This window comes from Poeciliopsis prolifica, unplaced genomic scaffold (genome assembly GCF_027474105.1).
Source record: "Poeciliopsis prolifica strain line A6 unplaced genomic scaffold, Auburn_PproV2 SCAFFOLD023, whole genome shotgun sequence".
Taxonomy (NCBI): domain Eukaryota; kingdom Metazoa; phylum Chordata; class Actinopteri; order Cyprinodontiformes; family Poeciliidae; genus Poeciliopsis; species Poeciliopsis prolifica.
Window position 1 is genome coordinate 7,073,249 of NW_026562398.1, and position 15,770 is coordinate 7,089,018.

General features: G+C 37.6%; 1 protein-coding gene across 1 annotated transcript; it reads right to left on the minus strand.

Annotated features, from left to right (window-relative positions):
* opn7d (opsin 7, group member d) lies at nucleotides 1-14,856 on the minus strand. Its single transcript, XM_055045848.1, has 6 exons — nucleotides 14,632-14,856; nucleotides 6,216-6,306; nucleotides 5,952-6,114; nucleotides 5,401-5,528; nucleotides 4,964-5,298; nucleotides 1-3,401 (listed from the first exon to the last, which is right to left on the minus strand). Exons 2-6 carry the CDS (start codon nucleotides 6,304-6,306, stop codon nucleotides 2,925-2,927), a joined length of 1,194 nt encoding a protein of 397 aa, XP_054901823.1. The 5' UTR covers nucleotides 14,632-14,856; the 3' UTR covers nucleotides 1-2,924.
* Between the last annotated feature and the right edge of the window lie 914 nt (nucleotides 14,857-15,770).

The following is a 15,770-nucleotide window of genomic DNA, read 5'->3' on the forward strand; positions in this document are numbered from 1 at the left end:
TTTGTTACATCTTTTTATTAAATGAGTTTTACAAGACTCCTTTTTTTAAAAAGTCAGTAATAGCGTTACTTATGCTCTTGTTTACAAACACATAAAGCCACACAGCAGTGAAAAAAAAAAAGAAAATGGATTTAAATGTGTTACTAATTTCCAGAAAAGCAGATTTTGGGAGCACCATGCAGGACATACAATATGATCATTTCCTCATTTATTTCAGTTTAAGGCTTTTATTCACATTAGTTGCCAGGAAAGATGAGCAGGACAGGGATGAAAGGAGCTGCAGTGGAATCTGTTTTACATAAGCGGCTCTGATGATGAACAAATAAAAACATTTGAGCAGTTATCAAAGTAAATCTGTCTTTGTCAGCTTGTAAACTACTTTGGAAATCCAAGTTTTTAATTTTTTTCAAAGTCTTTCCCTCCTTTTGCAATGATATAAAAATCTGCAAATTCTATCTGGTTATGTTGTGTGTAAAAAATCTAACTTAACACAAATCTACTTTTTTATTCACATAGTTTGAATGGATTCAGCCTGAAAATAGAGAAAACACAAATGAACCAAGTAACAATTGGAATCGATCAGTTTTCCTCTTAATGGGTCTGGGCAGTTATTAGCTGCGTTTCCATTACCAACACGCGCAAAACTTTGTTGATGTTCCAATGATGTCAAATTTTGCAATTGTGTGTTTTCATTAAAAAAGAAATTAAATTAAAATTGCACGTGAATAAGTTTGTTGAGGTGATAAGTCATGAAAAAAATTATTCGCCATCACCTTTCTACCACTTCCTGTCGTCATCTTCGTCTTTTCCACCACTTGCTTTCAAACGTGATGAGAAAAAAAGTGTTTCTGTTGGAGTTTTGTGCAAAATACAGAAAAAATGAATGAATAGTCCTAAAGCGTGTGTTCTTTATATTAAGCAAATTTATTTTATCCAATTTGCAGTTATATTGTCAATGGAAATGCAACTGTTGAAAGATTAAAATGCATTTTTTTTACTTAACTGCATCAGAACTAAAACACTCACTTACTGACAGATTCACTCATTACATTTTATTTTCTTTCATGTTTTAAAGTCCTGTTTCTGTTTCTACCTTTGGTTTAAATGCCATTACAAGAAAATTAACGCCACTGCACCATCGTCGTTGACACAATTTGATCATTAACTAACTTAAGCTGCCACAGATTATTTGGACAAGCTGAATAATGTAACTATCAGAGCTGCAGCTTCCACACACCGTTCTACAATTCAGCTAAAAGTTACTCATACCCCTGGCAGATTTGACTTTTTTTTCCGTTCAAGCAAGACGCTTGTTTCTAGAAGTGAGACAGGCATCTAACTAAAGATATTAAAACAATATAAAGATATTTTAAATTTGAAAATCAACGAATGTATCAATTATTTATGTAGATTTTATTTACTAGTGGCACACCAAATTATTTATACCCTCCTGAACAATCAGTGGAAATTATTGGCATTACAACAATCACCTCCCTTTATATGTTTCCACTGATATTTTGACAGTTTATCTTCAGTGATGAGATCCAAGTTTTTGAGTTTGGAAGGCCTCGTTGCCATTACGCTAATCTTTAACTCAATCCACAGATTTTTTTGTTGTGATCATATTCAAGTGTAAATGTAAATCAACCAAGAGTACAACTACTTTTGGTTGTAACAGATGCTTGACTCATGTCAGGATGCTGGATGCCTGAAACTGGTGGCTTAACTTTCTTACTTATTACTTTGGTTTATAATTATTTAACCACTCAAACTTTGGACTGTCAGCTGTCACAAAATATAAATAAGAAGTAAAAATGACATCACCACAAACGTGATATATCTAGTCAAGACACAGTTGAAGAATGCAATGAATTTCACACCCTTGATCCAAACACGCATGCACTATTCAGAAACTTGAGCAGATTAGAAACAACTCACATACTTCAAAATCAAAACAGGACTTTGTGTTCCACAAAATCTCCTTAACTTCCTCACAATTAGACAATGTTACACCTAAAACTTGTTTCCAGAATCAATGGAAACCACAACGAAAGGCAGCATTAAAATAAAAGAAAGAAAAAAGAAAGAAATTGCTGAAAAGCAAAAAAATGGTGCAATGATGATACTTGTGTACACTGCAAAACACAAAATCCTACAAACATTTCAGCAAGATACAGGAGCTGGTATAAAGTTGATAATTCTTTAACTTTGATGAAAAAGCACTCGGTCCACTGACAGATTATTTCACTTATAACAAGACATTTTTCCCATGTTGTAAGTGAAATATTCTGTACTTTTTCAGCAAGTGTCTGTATTTTGCTGAAAAGTTACTTGCAAGTCAATTTTGTCTCATTTCAAGTGTACGAAGATATTTACTAGACCAAAACTACTTGGTAAGATTTGGTGTTTTTGTATTGTGTTTGTTTATTTTTTAATGAATCCTAGTTGTAATGGTAACAACACATTCACATAGAGGTGTTCAAGTCAACAGGGAGTTGTGATTTTAAGTTGAGAAACACTTTACAGCAGCACATTTACCTTCTTTCTTATCATGTGATCTCCTGTGCCTCTGTTTCCCCTTTTACATGAGAAACAAAGTGTCCCTGATCCAGCAGTAGCACCACTATGTTAGTTTTTACAGATTTTGAGTCCCAAATGTCTGTTGGATAAAATAGGACCGCCAGCAACCTTAAAGTGAAGTAAACCTTGAGACAAACATAAATGTCAGTGGTAAATCTATTCAGACTGACTCAGACCAGTGCAGATTTGTCATTTCAGTCCTTCAGGATTTCACAGCAGCTCATTGCAGTCCTGTGGAGTTGCCATGTTTAGATTGAGCAGGAAACGGGTTACAGCAGGTCTTTTCTACTGTTTGAAGCATGTGTCCAGAGCTGTCTGCTTTGTGGAATCGGAAAGTTGCTCCGTTAGATGAAATCTGTTCCTGGTTTGGCTGAGAGCTGACTAACTGTCACCTCTGTGTAGGTGGATCCCGTCAGGACGCAGGCGGTCTTCTGCGGAGTGGTCACATGACACAGCGCTGCATTCTCGGTGCAGTTCAAACATGCCCCGTAGCTATCTTGCTGACCATTTGAGAACCTTGTGGAGGCACTCGTGTCCTTATTGCGCTGTGGAGTGAAGCTGAATTGCTCCTGCGGCTGTGGACTACCCCTGTAGATCATCTGCCGCAATGTAGACGTGTCTCTACATAAACACTCACGGAAATTGGGCTTGCACAGCAGGTAGACCATTGGGTTGTAGATGGTGGAAGACTTGGCCAACACTGCTGCCAGGGCGAACACAGCAGGAGGGACGGTTGTGGCGTCTCCGAAAGCAGCCCACATCGCCACGACAGCGTAAGGCGTCCAGGCTCCCAGAAAACCAATGCACACTGCTATGGACAGCTGTGAAGAACGACAAGCAGAGAAACAGACAGATAATGACCTACTATATTGGAAAACTATTTAGCTTTTTTACATTTTGTCTCCTTACAATCATAAACTTCTGTTTTATGGGGATTTTATGTCATAATACATCACAGAACAGTAACAAAAGTCTTTAACAACATTTAGCTTATGACTGGCCTAAAATCCTTTAAAATACAGAAATCTGAAAACCTAGACAAACATTTTGTTTCAGGGAATTCCTATAGTATTTAGTAACTTTAGATTCCAATTGATTGCATTGCATTTAATAAATGTAAGTGCAAATGCACAGAACATTTAGAAAACCATCTATATAATCTACCACTTTATAGTAATGCACTATTTTGTCTTGGTGTATCACATAAAATTTGATTTAAATCCGCTATACTCTGAGGTTGGTTTCACAACACTTTAATAAAAGCAAATATTGATTCTCTTGTCTCTTTTCTGTCATTTTTAATGTTGCAAATGTAAAATACATGACAAAAACAAGCAAGTAAAATCTAATACATCCTTAAAAGGGACCCATTATGCAAAATTCACATTTTTATACTTTCATTTTTGTCTCAGCTTCTTCTAAAAACAGCCAGTGTTCAGAAAAAAAAACCTACCTAGTAACTAACCAGCAAGTTTGGTCAGCTGGTTTTACCAAAATAAGCGCTGCATAATGGCTGCTGGAAAAGACAAGTGTTTTGTTGTTGACCGAGGGTCTATTCTCACCAGCCCTGTTCAGTCTGCCTTAGTCGAACTCCAGTTTGTTTGTCGAGAAAGTCTGGTTCGTTTGTGCAGATGTGAATGCACAATCAAACTTTTATGCAGATCAAACTGAGAACTCTAGTCCGCCTAAAAACCAAGGTCAGTTCAGTTTAAATGAACTCTCGCACTCTGAAAGCTGGACGTAAACTATAGCACATGGCAAACAAAACAAAGGCAAGAGCCTGGTGCTAGCAGGTCTTTTACCGAAGACAAAAGAGAAATCCAAAAATTGCAAAATTTTTGTTTAAATTTTGTGAAGATGGAAGTTGCGCTCATCATCCACAGGTGAGGAGTTGAATAGGGTTTTCAATTAGTTTGGATCATTTGACTCGGGGCAGTAAAAGCAAATCGCTGGAGTTGAAATTTGAAGTGAATTTGGTCCCAAACAGAACCGAGTCCAACAGACTAAGAGGTGTGAAAATATCCTTACCACTCTGTAAATGGTTTTTGTTGGTTGTGCAGGAGGCTGTACTTCTTCTACTTTTGGGTCTAATTCAGGGTCAAAGGTATTATGGTCACATCTGTTTCCAGTAATTTTTATGTCTGAGTGTTAAGGTTGAGTTTGGGGGCGTGGCCAGCAGCAGCTTATTTGGATTTAAAGTGACAAAATGCCCTAAAACTGAGCAAAACTAAAATCTAATTGTCAAATAAAAGTAGTAAACATGTTTTGTGTGGCCTGTAGATCTATCCTAACCTGTTCATAATAGGTCCCCTATAAGTCCTGTCAACTGCCAAAGCATGAACTCAGTGTTGCCTCTGCATCAGTGACAGCCACATCCTCTGACCTTCACTATGAGAGCGTGTGCATTGGTGGTCTTGGTCTGGGGTGACACATGCTGCTGAACCGCCTGACGCGATCCCCGCACGGTCAGCAGAATGAAACTGTAGGAGAGGAAGATGATGGTGCAGGGCAGTGCATAGCAAAAGACAAAAAGGCAGACGATGTATGTCAAAGCCAGAAGCTCCTGGTTGGGTGCGTGCCAGTCAATGCAGCAGGCTGTGCCATAAGGTTCAGCGCTGTAATGCCCCCACTGTGCCAGGGGCCCCACGGCAAACACAGATGCGTAACACCACACTCCGGCCACCAGGAGGCGGGCGTGTGAAGGCGAGAACTTGTTCCCTGTGAGGGGAAATGTGAAATAGACTTTACTAGATTAGAGATGAAAGTCTACAGAGTTTAAAAAAAACAACAACTCTGTTGCTTGTTGCATTATGTCCTCACCATGAGTAGGGAAGCAGACTTTAAGGCAACACACCAAGGAGAGGGCAGTGAGGTTTGTCAGGCTGCAGAGACCAAACAACACTCCACACATGGCATAAAGCTGGCAGGTAATTTCTCCAAAAAGCCACCTGCACACAAGAGAAACGAGATGGAGATATGATGGATCTCTACTGGGGATTAATGGCTTCTTAAATTAAAATGAGTTCCAATAAAGCCCACTTAGACCTCCTTTTAGGGTTGTCGTTTGGCCGCCATCCATACTTAGGAGGTTGATAAAAACAAAGATGGCGGCAGCGCCAGGACAGAACAGAAAAGAGAAACAGTCCAAACAGAGTCCGGTGTGGGACGCAAAATGTGCTTTATGCGAAAAGCTTCTTAAGTTTAGTTGGTTGATTGATAAAATCAGTCAACTTTAGATTAGTTCACTAATTGATAACTGGCATCCTGTTTTCTGTCTTATTAAAAAATAATTAAAAGTGGGAATCTGAATTGTCTGCGTTCGTCTTTTTTAATTTAAATCAACTTGTTTACTGACAAAGACAAACAGATACCTGTGCGAAAAGGCCGATGGTATGGCCAGTGGAAACAGAGACAGCGTCATCCCGAGGTCGCTGATGGAGAGGTTGATGATGAAGAACTCTGCTGGTTTCAAAGTTGATCTCTTGTGAAAAGCAACAAGCAGCAGAAGGCAGTTGCCTATGAGGGACAGGACACCTTTGGGGGAAAAAGGAAAAAAAAAAAAGCAGGATGGCGAAAAGACTAAATGTCAGGAGAAATATCAGCGCGGCAAACATCGGATCATTGTGTTTACTCACAAAACAAGCTGTAGACGGAACCCATGAGGATGTCGTGCTCCTTGGAGATGCTCGAGACAAACAAAGAGGCTGCGTCTGAAGCATTTTCCATCTAAAATGTTTACACAACCACACAAATTAGATAATCTCAAATAATGCTTTAAGTGACTGGAGAATTTATTTACTGGAACTCTACAGTAGATCGATGTTGAAGGGTTGACTGGAAGCAGTGGAAAACAGTCAAATACGGTCATAATAACAAAACAAAAAAAAATCCCCATCTATTTCAAGCTGTGGTTTAAATTGTTTCAGTTGAAACCAGAAGTTTACATACAGCAAATAAGAAGAAGCATATATGTTTTTTCTCCCTCTGTCTGAAGCTAAATCAGACCAAATGTGTCTTGTTTTGGTCAATCAGAATGACCAAAGTTGTTTCTATTTCTATAAAATGTCAGAAAATTGAGAAATTTCAGACAAAATCTCAAAAACAAAATTTTTTTGCTAAGTTTAGCAAACAGAAATAATTTTGGTAATTCTATCCGACCTAAAACGAGAAGTTTGATCAGACTTAACATCAGATGGTGATACAAAATATGTCTTTTTATTCAGTACATGTAAGTGTCTGGTTTCAATTGTTTATCCAGTTGTGAAATAAACACTCAAATGTTATTTAAGCTTGATACTTTATCAAACTTAAATAATGAAAAGTTTTATAGATTTCCGTCTCGATGTAAAAACAAAGTCTTGCCGAGTATTTTTGATCTAATTTCTAGTGAAAATATCTTAATGCACTTGAATTAAGACTTACAAGTAACTTCTTTGCAAGATATAGGAGTTTGATTTAAATAAATAACTACTTAATGTTGTTAAAATCCACTGGCAGATTATTTCACATGGGAAAATGTCTTACCATAAGTGAAAAAATCTGCCAGTGGAGCTAGTATGTTTTTTGCCATTATTAAATAATTATTTGCCTAAAACAAGCTCCAATATCTTGCTGAAAAGCTACTTATTAGTTTTGTGTTAGTTAATGTCTAATACTAGACATTGCATTAGAAAATACTTTGTAAGATTTGATGTTTTTGCAGTGTATTGCGATACTGGCCATGTATTTATTTGTTATTGAGTCGATATCAAAATATGTAGGAGGATTTCTCTGCTTTGTTGTTGGTTCTGCAGGTGATTCTCAAAGCCCTCAGCCTTGGTTTTATGTATCCAAATAGCATTGCACCAAACTCAAACCTTTGCAAACCCAAGTTGTGCTGCCATGTTATTTGTATTATTTCAATTCTAAATGTACAGAGAAACATGCAGAGCAACACAGGAAGAAGGATGAAATTAAGAGTATCCTGAATGAACAAATTGGCTCAGAACTCCACGATGACTTCACTGTTGATGACATTGCAAGGTGACGCTTCGAAACACTTGGCTCTTTATCAGACCTCTCTCTGTCTGATGAGGAGCCAAGTGTTTGAAACGTCACCTTGCTGCAGTGAAGTGGTTTAATAAATGAGGACTTCTGCAGTCTGGAACCTTTATGTTCATTCAAAACCCTTCAGAGGTTCTTAAACTGCTCCCTTTTTGTCTTATTCTTCTTAACTTTAACATGTTAACAGAATTTTGGATTTTGTTCTTGGGTTTTTTTCTCATCCAAGAATGAAGAACTTTAAATAGTTTGACCAGATTGAGGTGCAACAACAAATTGCATCTCTGATGTCGTTGCTGACGTCTTTCCTTCTTGGCATCAAAACAAACCTGTTACTTTAAAATTTACTCATAACTAACCTATAACTTTTCGGCAAGATGTATAAGCTTGTTTTAGGTCAATATTTATATAATATCAAGGAAAAGGTTTTGTTCCATTGGTCAATTATTTCACTTTTAACATGAGAAAAATGTTAATGAAATAATCTTCCAATGCAGGTCGTGCATTTTCATCAATATTAAGAAATTATTAACCTAAAGCAAACTCCTATGTCTTGCTGGAAAGTTACATATAAGTTAGTTTTGTCTGATTTCAAGTTTACTGCAATGTTTGTTCTAGAAACTAGACCAAAAATACTACTTGGTAAGATTTTGTGTTTTTGCAGTGTAGAAACCCAGGTCAGCTGGTTTTACCAGTATGCACTATACAATGGCTGGTGGAAAAGGGAAGAGTTTTGTTGTTTGTTGCAGCCCTGGGCCTTAAGGGCTGCGAGAGGTCCCGGGTTCAAATCCCGGATGAGCCCCCAATTGTTACGACTGGCTCAAGGTCATAACACAAACAGGAGACCATGCAGTGGCTAAAGTGCATAAACAAATATTTATGAACAAAAACAACAATTGGTTGTGGATGTCAGAATCAGTGGTGCAATGCAAATGCTTGGATGTGTTGTATGAGTGCATATGGAAGTGTTGAAGTGCAAAAACGACAAACTCAAATGTGCAAAAGGAGGGGAGCTGAGGCCTTGCAACAGAGTGCCACAAGCGTGAAGAGCAGAGTGGATGCCCAAGGCGACCCAGAAGGTGAAGATGGCCAGGTTTAAATGCTCTGTGCTCCAAATGAACAAATCAGCAGCACCTGTAAAGGGGAGGAGCACAAAGAGACAAAAAGACACCTGCAACCCAGCCCTTAAAGGCCAGGGCAGTAACATTGTTGTTGACTTTCCATCCAGAAACCACTTGATATATTCTTGTTTATTGTGCAGAAGGTTCTACTAATCATTTTCAAAGATGTACAATTTCATATATTGTGCATTTTTAAGGCCCCAATTTAGTTTTATAGACTCACCTCAGGACACTAGATGCTTCAAACTTGTGGGAAGACTAATGAATGTCAGAATAATTGTCTGTTTGCTACGTAAATTTTATCTTTGATGTTTTCTCAATACCAGTATTAAGATTTGGTCCAGACTTATTCCTGTATTGTGAGTTTTAGGCATCATCACACCCCTTGAAATTGGGTATCTTTTATCTGAATAAATTCCCAAAGGTATCCTGTATAAGAATTACTAAAACTACATCAGTGATAACAGTTTGACTGAACTCTTCAACCTTTTCTGTGCTGCTCTCCTGCTGTTCGTAACTCAATATTTCAAACCCACACAATCAGATGGAGGAACAAATGAAAATAGATTTTCTTTGAATAATGACAAAAATAAATAATCTCTTGCAAAAGATGAAAAGCCATTTTTGTTTTAAATCCAGATGGAGTCAACAGGCTTGACAGATGGAAAAAAATGACAAAACCTGCGTCTTTTAGCTCTTGCAGCTGATGCATGTGGGACTGAAAACAAAACGGCTGCAATAATTAATCACTGCTCTGTTCAAATCTCTGCTGATTCTCGAATGTTTCCAACAGGAAATGTTGCTGTAACATTTTAAAATGATCAAAGAAAGACTGTTCCGCCTCAACGAAGAGCTTAGCATCGCGCACAGATTTCAACGAGTTATTAAATTAACTTCATATAGTGTTGGAGGAATCCTGATAATTTCTTCTAAACGTTTATTTATCTCAACAGGTTTTTAAAAACAAGAACTATCCTTCCTTCCTTAGGCTGTTTATTTTTAAGATTATAAGTTAAAAATGTGTTTTCACATTTACAGATATTCCCTATTCTGGCAAAAATAAATAAACAAATACAAAATTAGACAAAAGTTTCTTTAGATCAGAGTTTGATGAGTTTCTCATATGTTGTCAATCAGCTTCAAAGCAAAGGATTTATTTCCTCTAATCACATTTAATTTACAATCTAAGAAGGACTAATTACATCAATTAAATCACCATTTGCAAACGACTTCCTGTATTTACTCAGAATTTAGTCTTTGAAATGATTTTAAGACAGATTTAAGCAAAGTGTGTTTGAGATTTGAGGAACAAATTGAAGCTAAAACTCATCAATTTGCTGAACTCCACCGATGTTCTGCAGAGGCACATTTCATGACAGAGCAGCTATGATGTCCAGTTAATTTGATTCCTTCTGTGAAAGAAGAGCGCTGACCTCCAGATGGTGACACCAAGCATAAACCATGCAGTGGCTGCCGGACGCGCATAAGAACCCGTCGTTTCATTCCTGATTGGCGTCCGCATCGCTCCTGAAACATGGAAAACGCCGAGGTAAACGTCTTAAACCGATGCAATTTATTCCTGCTGTCAGGACGATGACTAATCTGCTCTGCGTGAGTTTGCAACAAGTCCTGTGTCATTAATGCAGTGACATTTATGACGGCACTGAAAATAGGACTGTCACTCATAGGCGTTAAACGTCTGAAATGAGCAGCAATTTAAAGGGCCGAGAGTCAGGGAGCGCGGCAGTAAGCGGCCATCTGCAGGAAAATCTGTGTCAGGGTTAAACGGTGACCTGCTACAGTTTCTTGATCAGGATACAAAACATGATTTTAACATTCTTTTGCACAGAATCGTTCCGAGATAATGAGATTTTAGTCTACTCTGTTCTGCCAACTTTGAGTTGTTTGAGGGGCTCCTGTCTCTTTAAATCCAAATAAAGCTGGCCACGCCCCCAGCTCAATGGTTACGTTTGCTGCAAACAGATGTCCAATTATACAACTGCACATATTTGAAAAGCATTAGCAGATCCTCCTGCACAACCAACAATAATCCAGTAAGTGGCTTCTTGATGGAAAGTCAACAACAAAACACTTATTTTTTTCCAGCAGCCATTGTACAGCACATACAGCAGTAAAACCAGCTGATGTAGGATGCTGCACTACAAAAACACAAAATCTTATGAAGTATTTTTGGTCTAGTTTCTAGTACAAACATCTTAGTATGCTTGAAATAAGATTGAACTAACTTATATGTAACTTTTCAGCAAAATGTAGATGCTTGTTTTAAGTCAATATTTTCTTAAAATTGATGAAAAAGTGGTAGTTCTGCTGGCAGACTATTTCATTTATAAATAACAAGACATTTTTCTAAAGTTATTTGGAAATAATCTGCCAGCAGAAAAAGTACTGTCAGAGTTGAAGGCCTCACAGTTATCATTGATTTTAGACGCACTTTTACTTGCATGTCTTGTAAATTGAACATGTCTCCACCACATTTTACTGCTGTTGAGGCGAAGAGCGGCCATATTGAAAAGCAAAGCTATTTTACAGATTGTTACTGGGGATTGTTGGAGTTGCTCCCAGTTTCCCAGTGACTCCTTTAGGTGTTTCAGTTAATTTTTTCAATTAAGAAGTTGAGCATAACTGGAACGGAGCGTTAAAGTTTTTGAAGCCGCTTATTTTCCAAACACCAAAAAACATAAACTTATTGCCAGAAAACAGCTGTTTGTTTTGTTTTTTAGTGCTTGGGTTGTTTTTAGAAACAGTTTAGACCCAAATGGAAGTACAAAAACTTACCAAAATATAATTTTTGTACAATAGATCTTCTTCAAATTTTATTTCTACCATCGTATTCTTTGACCTTTATGGCCTTAAAGTGGCATCAGCAAGATTATCAGTGATCGTATTTGCTTAAATAACAGCAGTGATTACATAATGGCGCTCATGGTACAGTATGTTCACGGACAGTTTGCGCCTTTGACATATCTTGTGTTTGTGTTTTGGGATGTTATGTGTCACTCTGCATCTTTTACGCTTGGTTTAATTGGGCTTCCCGGCCCCCTGGGGCACCAACAATGTTTTCATCAGAGCTCTAACATTTTTATGCTTTTTCTGTTACTTTTCACAATTCACCACAGTTTCCAAAGCACTAAATCTAAAATAATTTTCATCTCAAACAAGCTGCTAACAGTCTGCTGTTTTTGTTTTGACAGTCACATTCAACAAAGCAGCTGTTAAATGACAAATGAATACTACCCCAATCTAGATTTTATTGTATGCGATAATCTGGTGGGTTTATAATTCACAGCAATATAAAAAGATGTAGCAGAAAGTCGTTGCAGAAACATATATGGTTTCTTTTTGGCGGCATGTCCCCGAGGAGCCCGAGAGACCTTTGTGAGATTAAAGCTGACTGTATTCACCCTGCCTGCCTCTTCAACTGAGAGGGACTGTCAGTGACAAGCAAATGCCATAACTGTATGATATTCAGCAGCATGACGGCGCCATCGGAGGCGACTCCTTCCAACGTCGGCACCCGTGCTGCGACATAAATTATATAATGTCTGAGGAGAGCGATCACATGATGCAGCGCGCACCTAAAGTGTTTAAGATGCAGAGCTTGACATGATCTAATCAGACTCTAAATGAGTTCCCAGCGGGGCGGGATTCACGTTCGGACATTGATTTCTGTCACGTACGAAACAGAACTTGTAGCACCGGCTACCTCTTTGCTGCTGCCTCAGGCCGCCTTTAATGTGAGCTTTGTTAATGCAGGTTTTTAATTTTCTTTAATGAAACGATGGGGAAAAACGTACAGGAAGTCAGATATTTAAATACACTCCTATTATGTTGAGTTTGGGCTTTTATGGATTTAATTCAAACCTTTTTTTCTCAAGAGGAATTGGTTTATATCAGACACTTCTGAGTAGGGCTGCAACTAACTAAGATTTTAATAGTCAATTATTGATTACATTACTCATTCTGGTAATTATTCTGACGATTAATCAAATTTTCTGCCAATTAATCAATTATTCTGATGATTCTTTGATTATTTTATCAGTTAATCTAACGATTAATCAATTATTCTGTAATTCTGACAACTATTCTGATGGTTAATCAACTGTTTTTTTGGTTATTCTGGCAATTAATCGATTACCTGGATTAAAAAATTATTCTGCCTTTTGCAGATTTTTTTTATTTAAGCACTTAATATGGAGTTAAATTTGTTTCACAATTATTCAATCAAACAAAATCATGTCAAACAAATGAAAAAAACAACAACTTTTGGATTTGAAAAAAAGAAAAAACTAATCTCAATTTAAAAAATATGTAGCTGCTCAAAACTTTTTGAATTGTAATAATTTTTTTTTATTTATTAATTTAACTCCATAACTTAACCACAGCGCAGTAATTATTTACATTTTATCATACGGTATATGGATGATCTGTTTATTTTTTCATTGACTGATTAATGATTAACTAGAAAAAGGGGCTAAATATGAGATTTTCTTAGCAGAATTTTAACCAGTTAAAGTTAAAACTATTCAGTTAAAGAGGTTTTCTTTGAAACTTATTTATATGAATACATAAAACTCTGGTAAAAATAAGAGTTTTTGAAATTCTCCTGTTTATTCCACCAAATATTGATATCTGAACTCTTCCTGAGTTCAAACATTAATTTTGTTGTTTCTAAATTAACATGAACTTGTTTTCTTTGCTTTAATTGAGACCTCAAAGCTCTGCACCTTTTGTTATTTTGTCCATTTCTCATTTTCTGCTAATAAATACAAAATTTTTTATTGATTAGACATGTCAGTAGTTCATAGAATAAAAGGAGAAAGTTCATTTTACTCAAACATCTGAGTAAAATCAGAGAAACTGATCATTTAAGTGATCTCTTGGTTGTATAGCCTGTATGTATTTTTGTGTTGTTCTTTCTGGTCTTTTATTAATCTGTTTATTGACTGAACTAAATTAATTGACAATTATTTAAGAAATCAGTTCATCACGATTAATTCAATTAATCGTTTCAACCCTCTTTTTAACTCTTTTGAAATTAATTGATATTGTATAATTATTCAGATATCAATAAAACACAGATAAAATAAAGTATTAAAACCCAAAACCTTGAATGACATCATGTCCTTGATTAGTGTCACTGAAAATGACTTAGCAGTATTAAACACATCAGCAGCTATAAATATCTGTACAAGTGCTTTTCTGCTTCATTAAATCTATTCATCGAGTTCTTGCATATATCCTGTTTTACGATTCCTTTGACAGGAATCCCTGAAAGTCTAAGGTGAATCACTTTGTTAAATAAAGTTGATTCAAGCTCTCAGGCCATACTTACTCATAACAGTCAAGCATTGTCTACAGGTATTGATTTTCTGTTGGTGAAACCCACAGTTATGTATTTGTGCAACAACAACAACAGGCAGCTTATTTATGCAGGCAAACATTCAAACAAACAATGCACGCCGCCTGGGATCAGGTCAACCCGGCTCCATTGTGACGGTTTCCACATGGGCTGGAAGGCAAACAGCAGCAGCAGCTGTTTGTTGCAGAGGTGCAATCAGAGCACCTCGTCTCTAATCCCACAGTCTTCTGTCAGGTTTCTGACTTCCTTTAATCATCAGGCTGAACAATCCGACTCCCACTTTACTGGGGAACAAGCTGCCCTTCAGGAAATACTTTCATCCCAATCAGACACAAATCGCAGAAAATTCCCCAAAATTATACACAATCCGTGCTCTCAGCTGTATTGTCGTTATGTGGATTTTGATTTCCTCTTAAAACCACATGAGGAAACTCAAAAAAGATTAAATAAATCAACATCCCTGATGTCTAAAGTCACCGTTCGGCTCTTGAAACAGACGCTGCTGCTTACCTTCCAAGGAGGAATGGCTTGTCCTCAATTAAACTCATGGAGGCCAGGTAGAGAGCCAGACACGGAGGAGAGGATCTGACCAGTCTCTGGGAGGAAAAATAAAAACAGAAAAGACAGAAGGAGAGAAGAGGGAGCAGGGGACCAGTGTGAGACCGACACTGAATCCTCCTCCTGAACGCCGACACGCACGTGAGCAGCCAGGTGGACGAGGGCTCGCTCCGTCACGCAGCGTGTGCGCTCCTCATCCTTGTGGACACGCACCCGAGTCTAGCTGATGTACAACGAGAAGCTCAGAGTGAGAGAGGGAGAGCGGGCAGGCGGGCGAGCGAGAGGGATCAGCATAATACTGTGAAGGTCTGAGCATCACTGATGACTCAAAGTACCACTCCCCAACCCGTCTCAGCCACTTCCCCTGCTTTTTCCCCTCTCTTTGTTCATCTGTCTTTAAACAGTGTTCATTAAAGGTGACCTGTTATGCTTCCCTGAACAGGCTAGGCTAGGTCTGTGCACTAAAAACACATGTTCATTAAATGTTATTGCACAAAATCATTATAATTAAAGTTTAGTCCATTTTGAGCTCCTTACAGAATTAATTGTTTTTGGGTGTCCTGTCAATTTAAATCAAAATAAGCTATTGCTAGCAGCTGACCTGAACAAATGCAGAAAAACACTCAATTATACAACTGTGCAGCTTTGAAAAGCATTAATAGAGCCTCCTGCACAACCAACAAGAATGCACATTGCAAAAACACAAAATCCTACCAAATATTTGTGTCTAGTTTCTAATGCAAAATGTTTTAGTGCATTTGAAATAACACAAAACTAACATAGAAATAGTTTTTAGCAAGATATTGTCATGATTTGTAGAAGTAGAGGTGGTGAGGCTTAATTTAATAATGAAATTAAGCACAAACAATCCGAAGTCCAGGCAGCACAGCTGAGCAGAAAGGCTAAGGCTCAACACTGATAGCAACTGGCAAACGAATAGACATCTGGCACCGGACTAGATGGGACAGCAAGACGGATTAAACAGACTGGTACGACAAGGACCCGACAAAGACACAGAAACACAGGTGGCATTAAATACACAGAGGGTAATCACTGAATGAGACACAGCCGGGAGCAAACATGGGGTAGAC

Excerpts from the sequence above, each read along its gene's own strand:
- opn7d (XM_055045848.1), bottom strand. The coding sequence starts at position 6,306 with ATGGAAAATGCTTCAGACGCAGCCTCTTTGTTTGTCTCGAGCATCTCC. Across the intron at positions 6,115-6,215 it reads TTCCGTCTACAGCTTGTTTT|GTGTCCTGTCCCTCATAGGC; the intron begins GTGAGTAAACAC and ends TTTCCCCCAAAG. Across the intron at positions 5,529-5,951 it reads CCATCGGCCTTTTCGCACAG|GTGGCTTTTTGGAGAAATTA; the intron begins GTATCTGTTTGT and ends TCTTGTGTGCAG.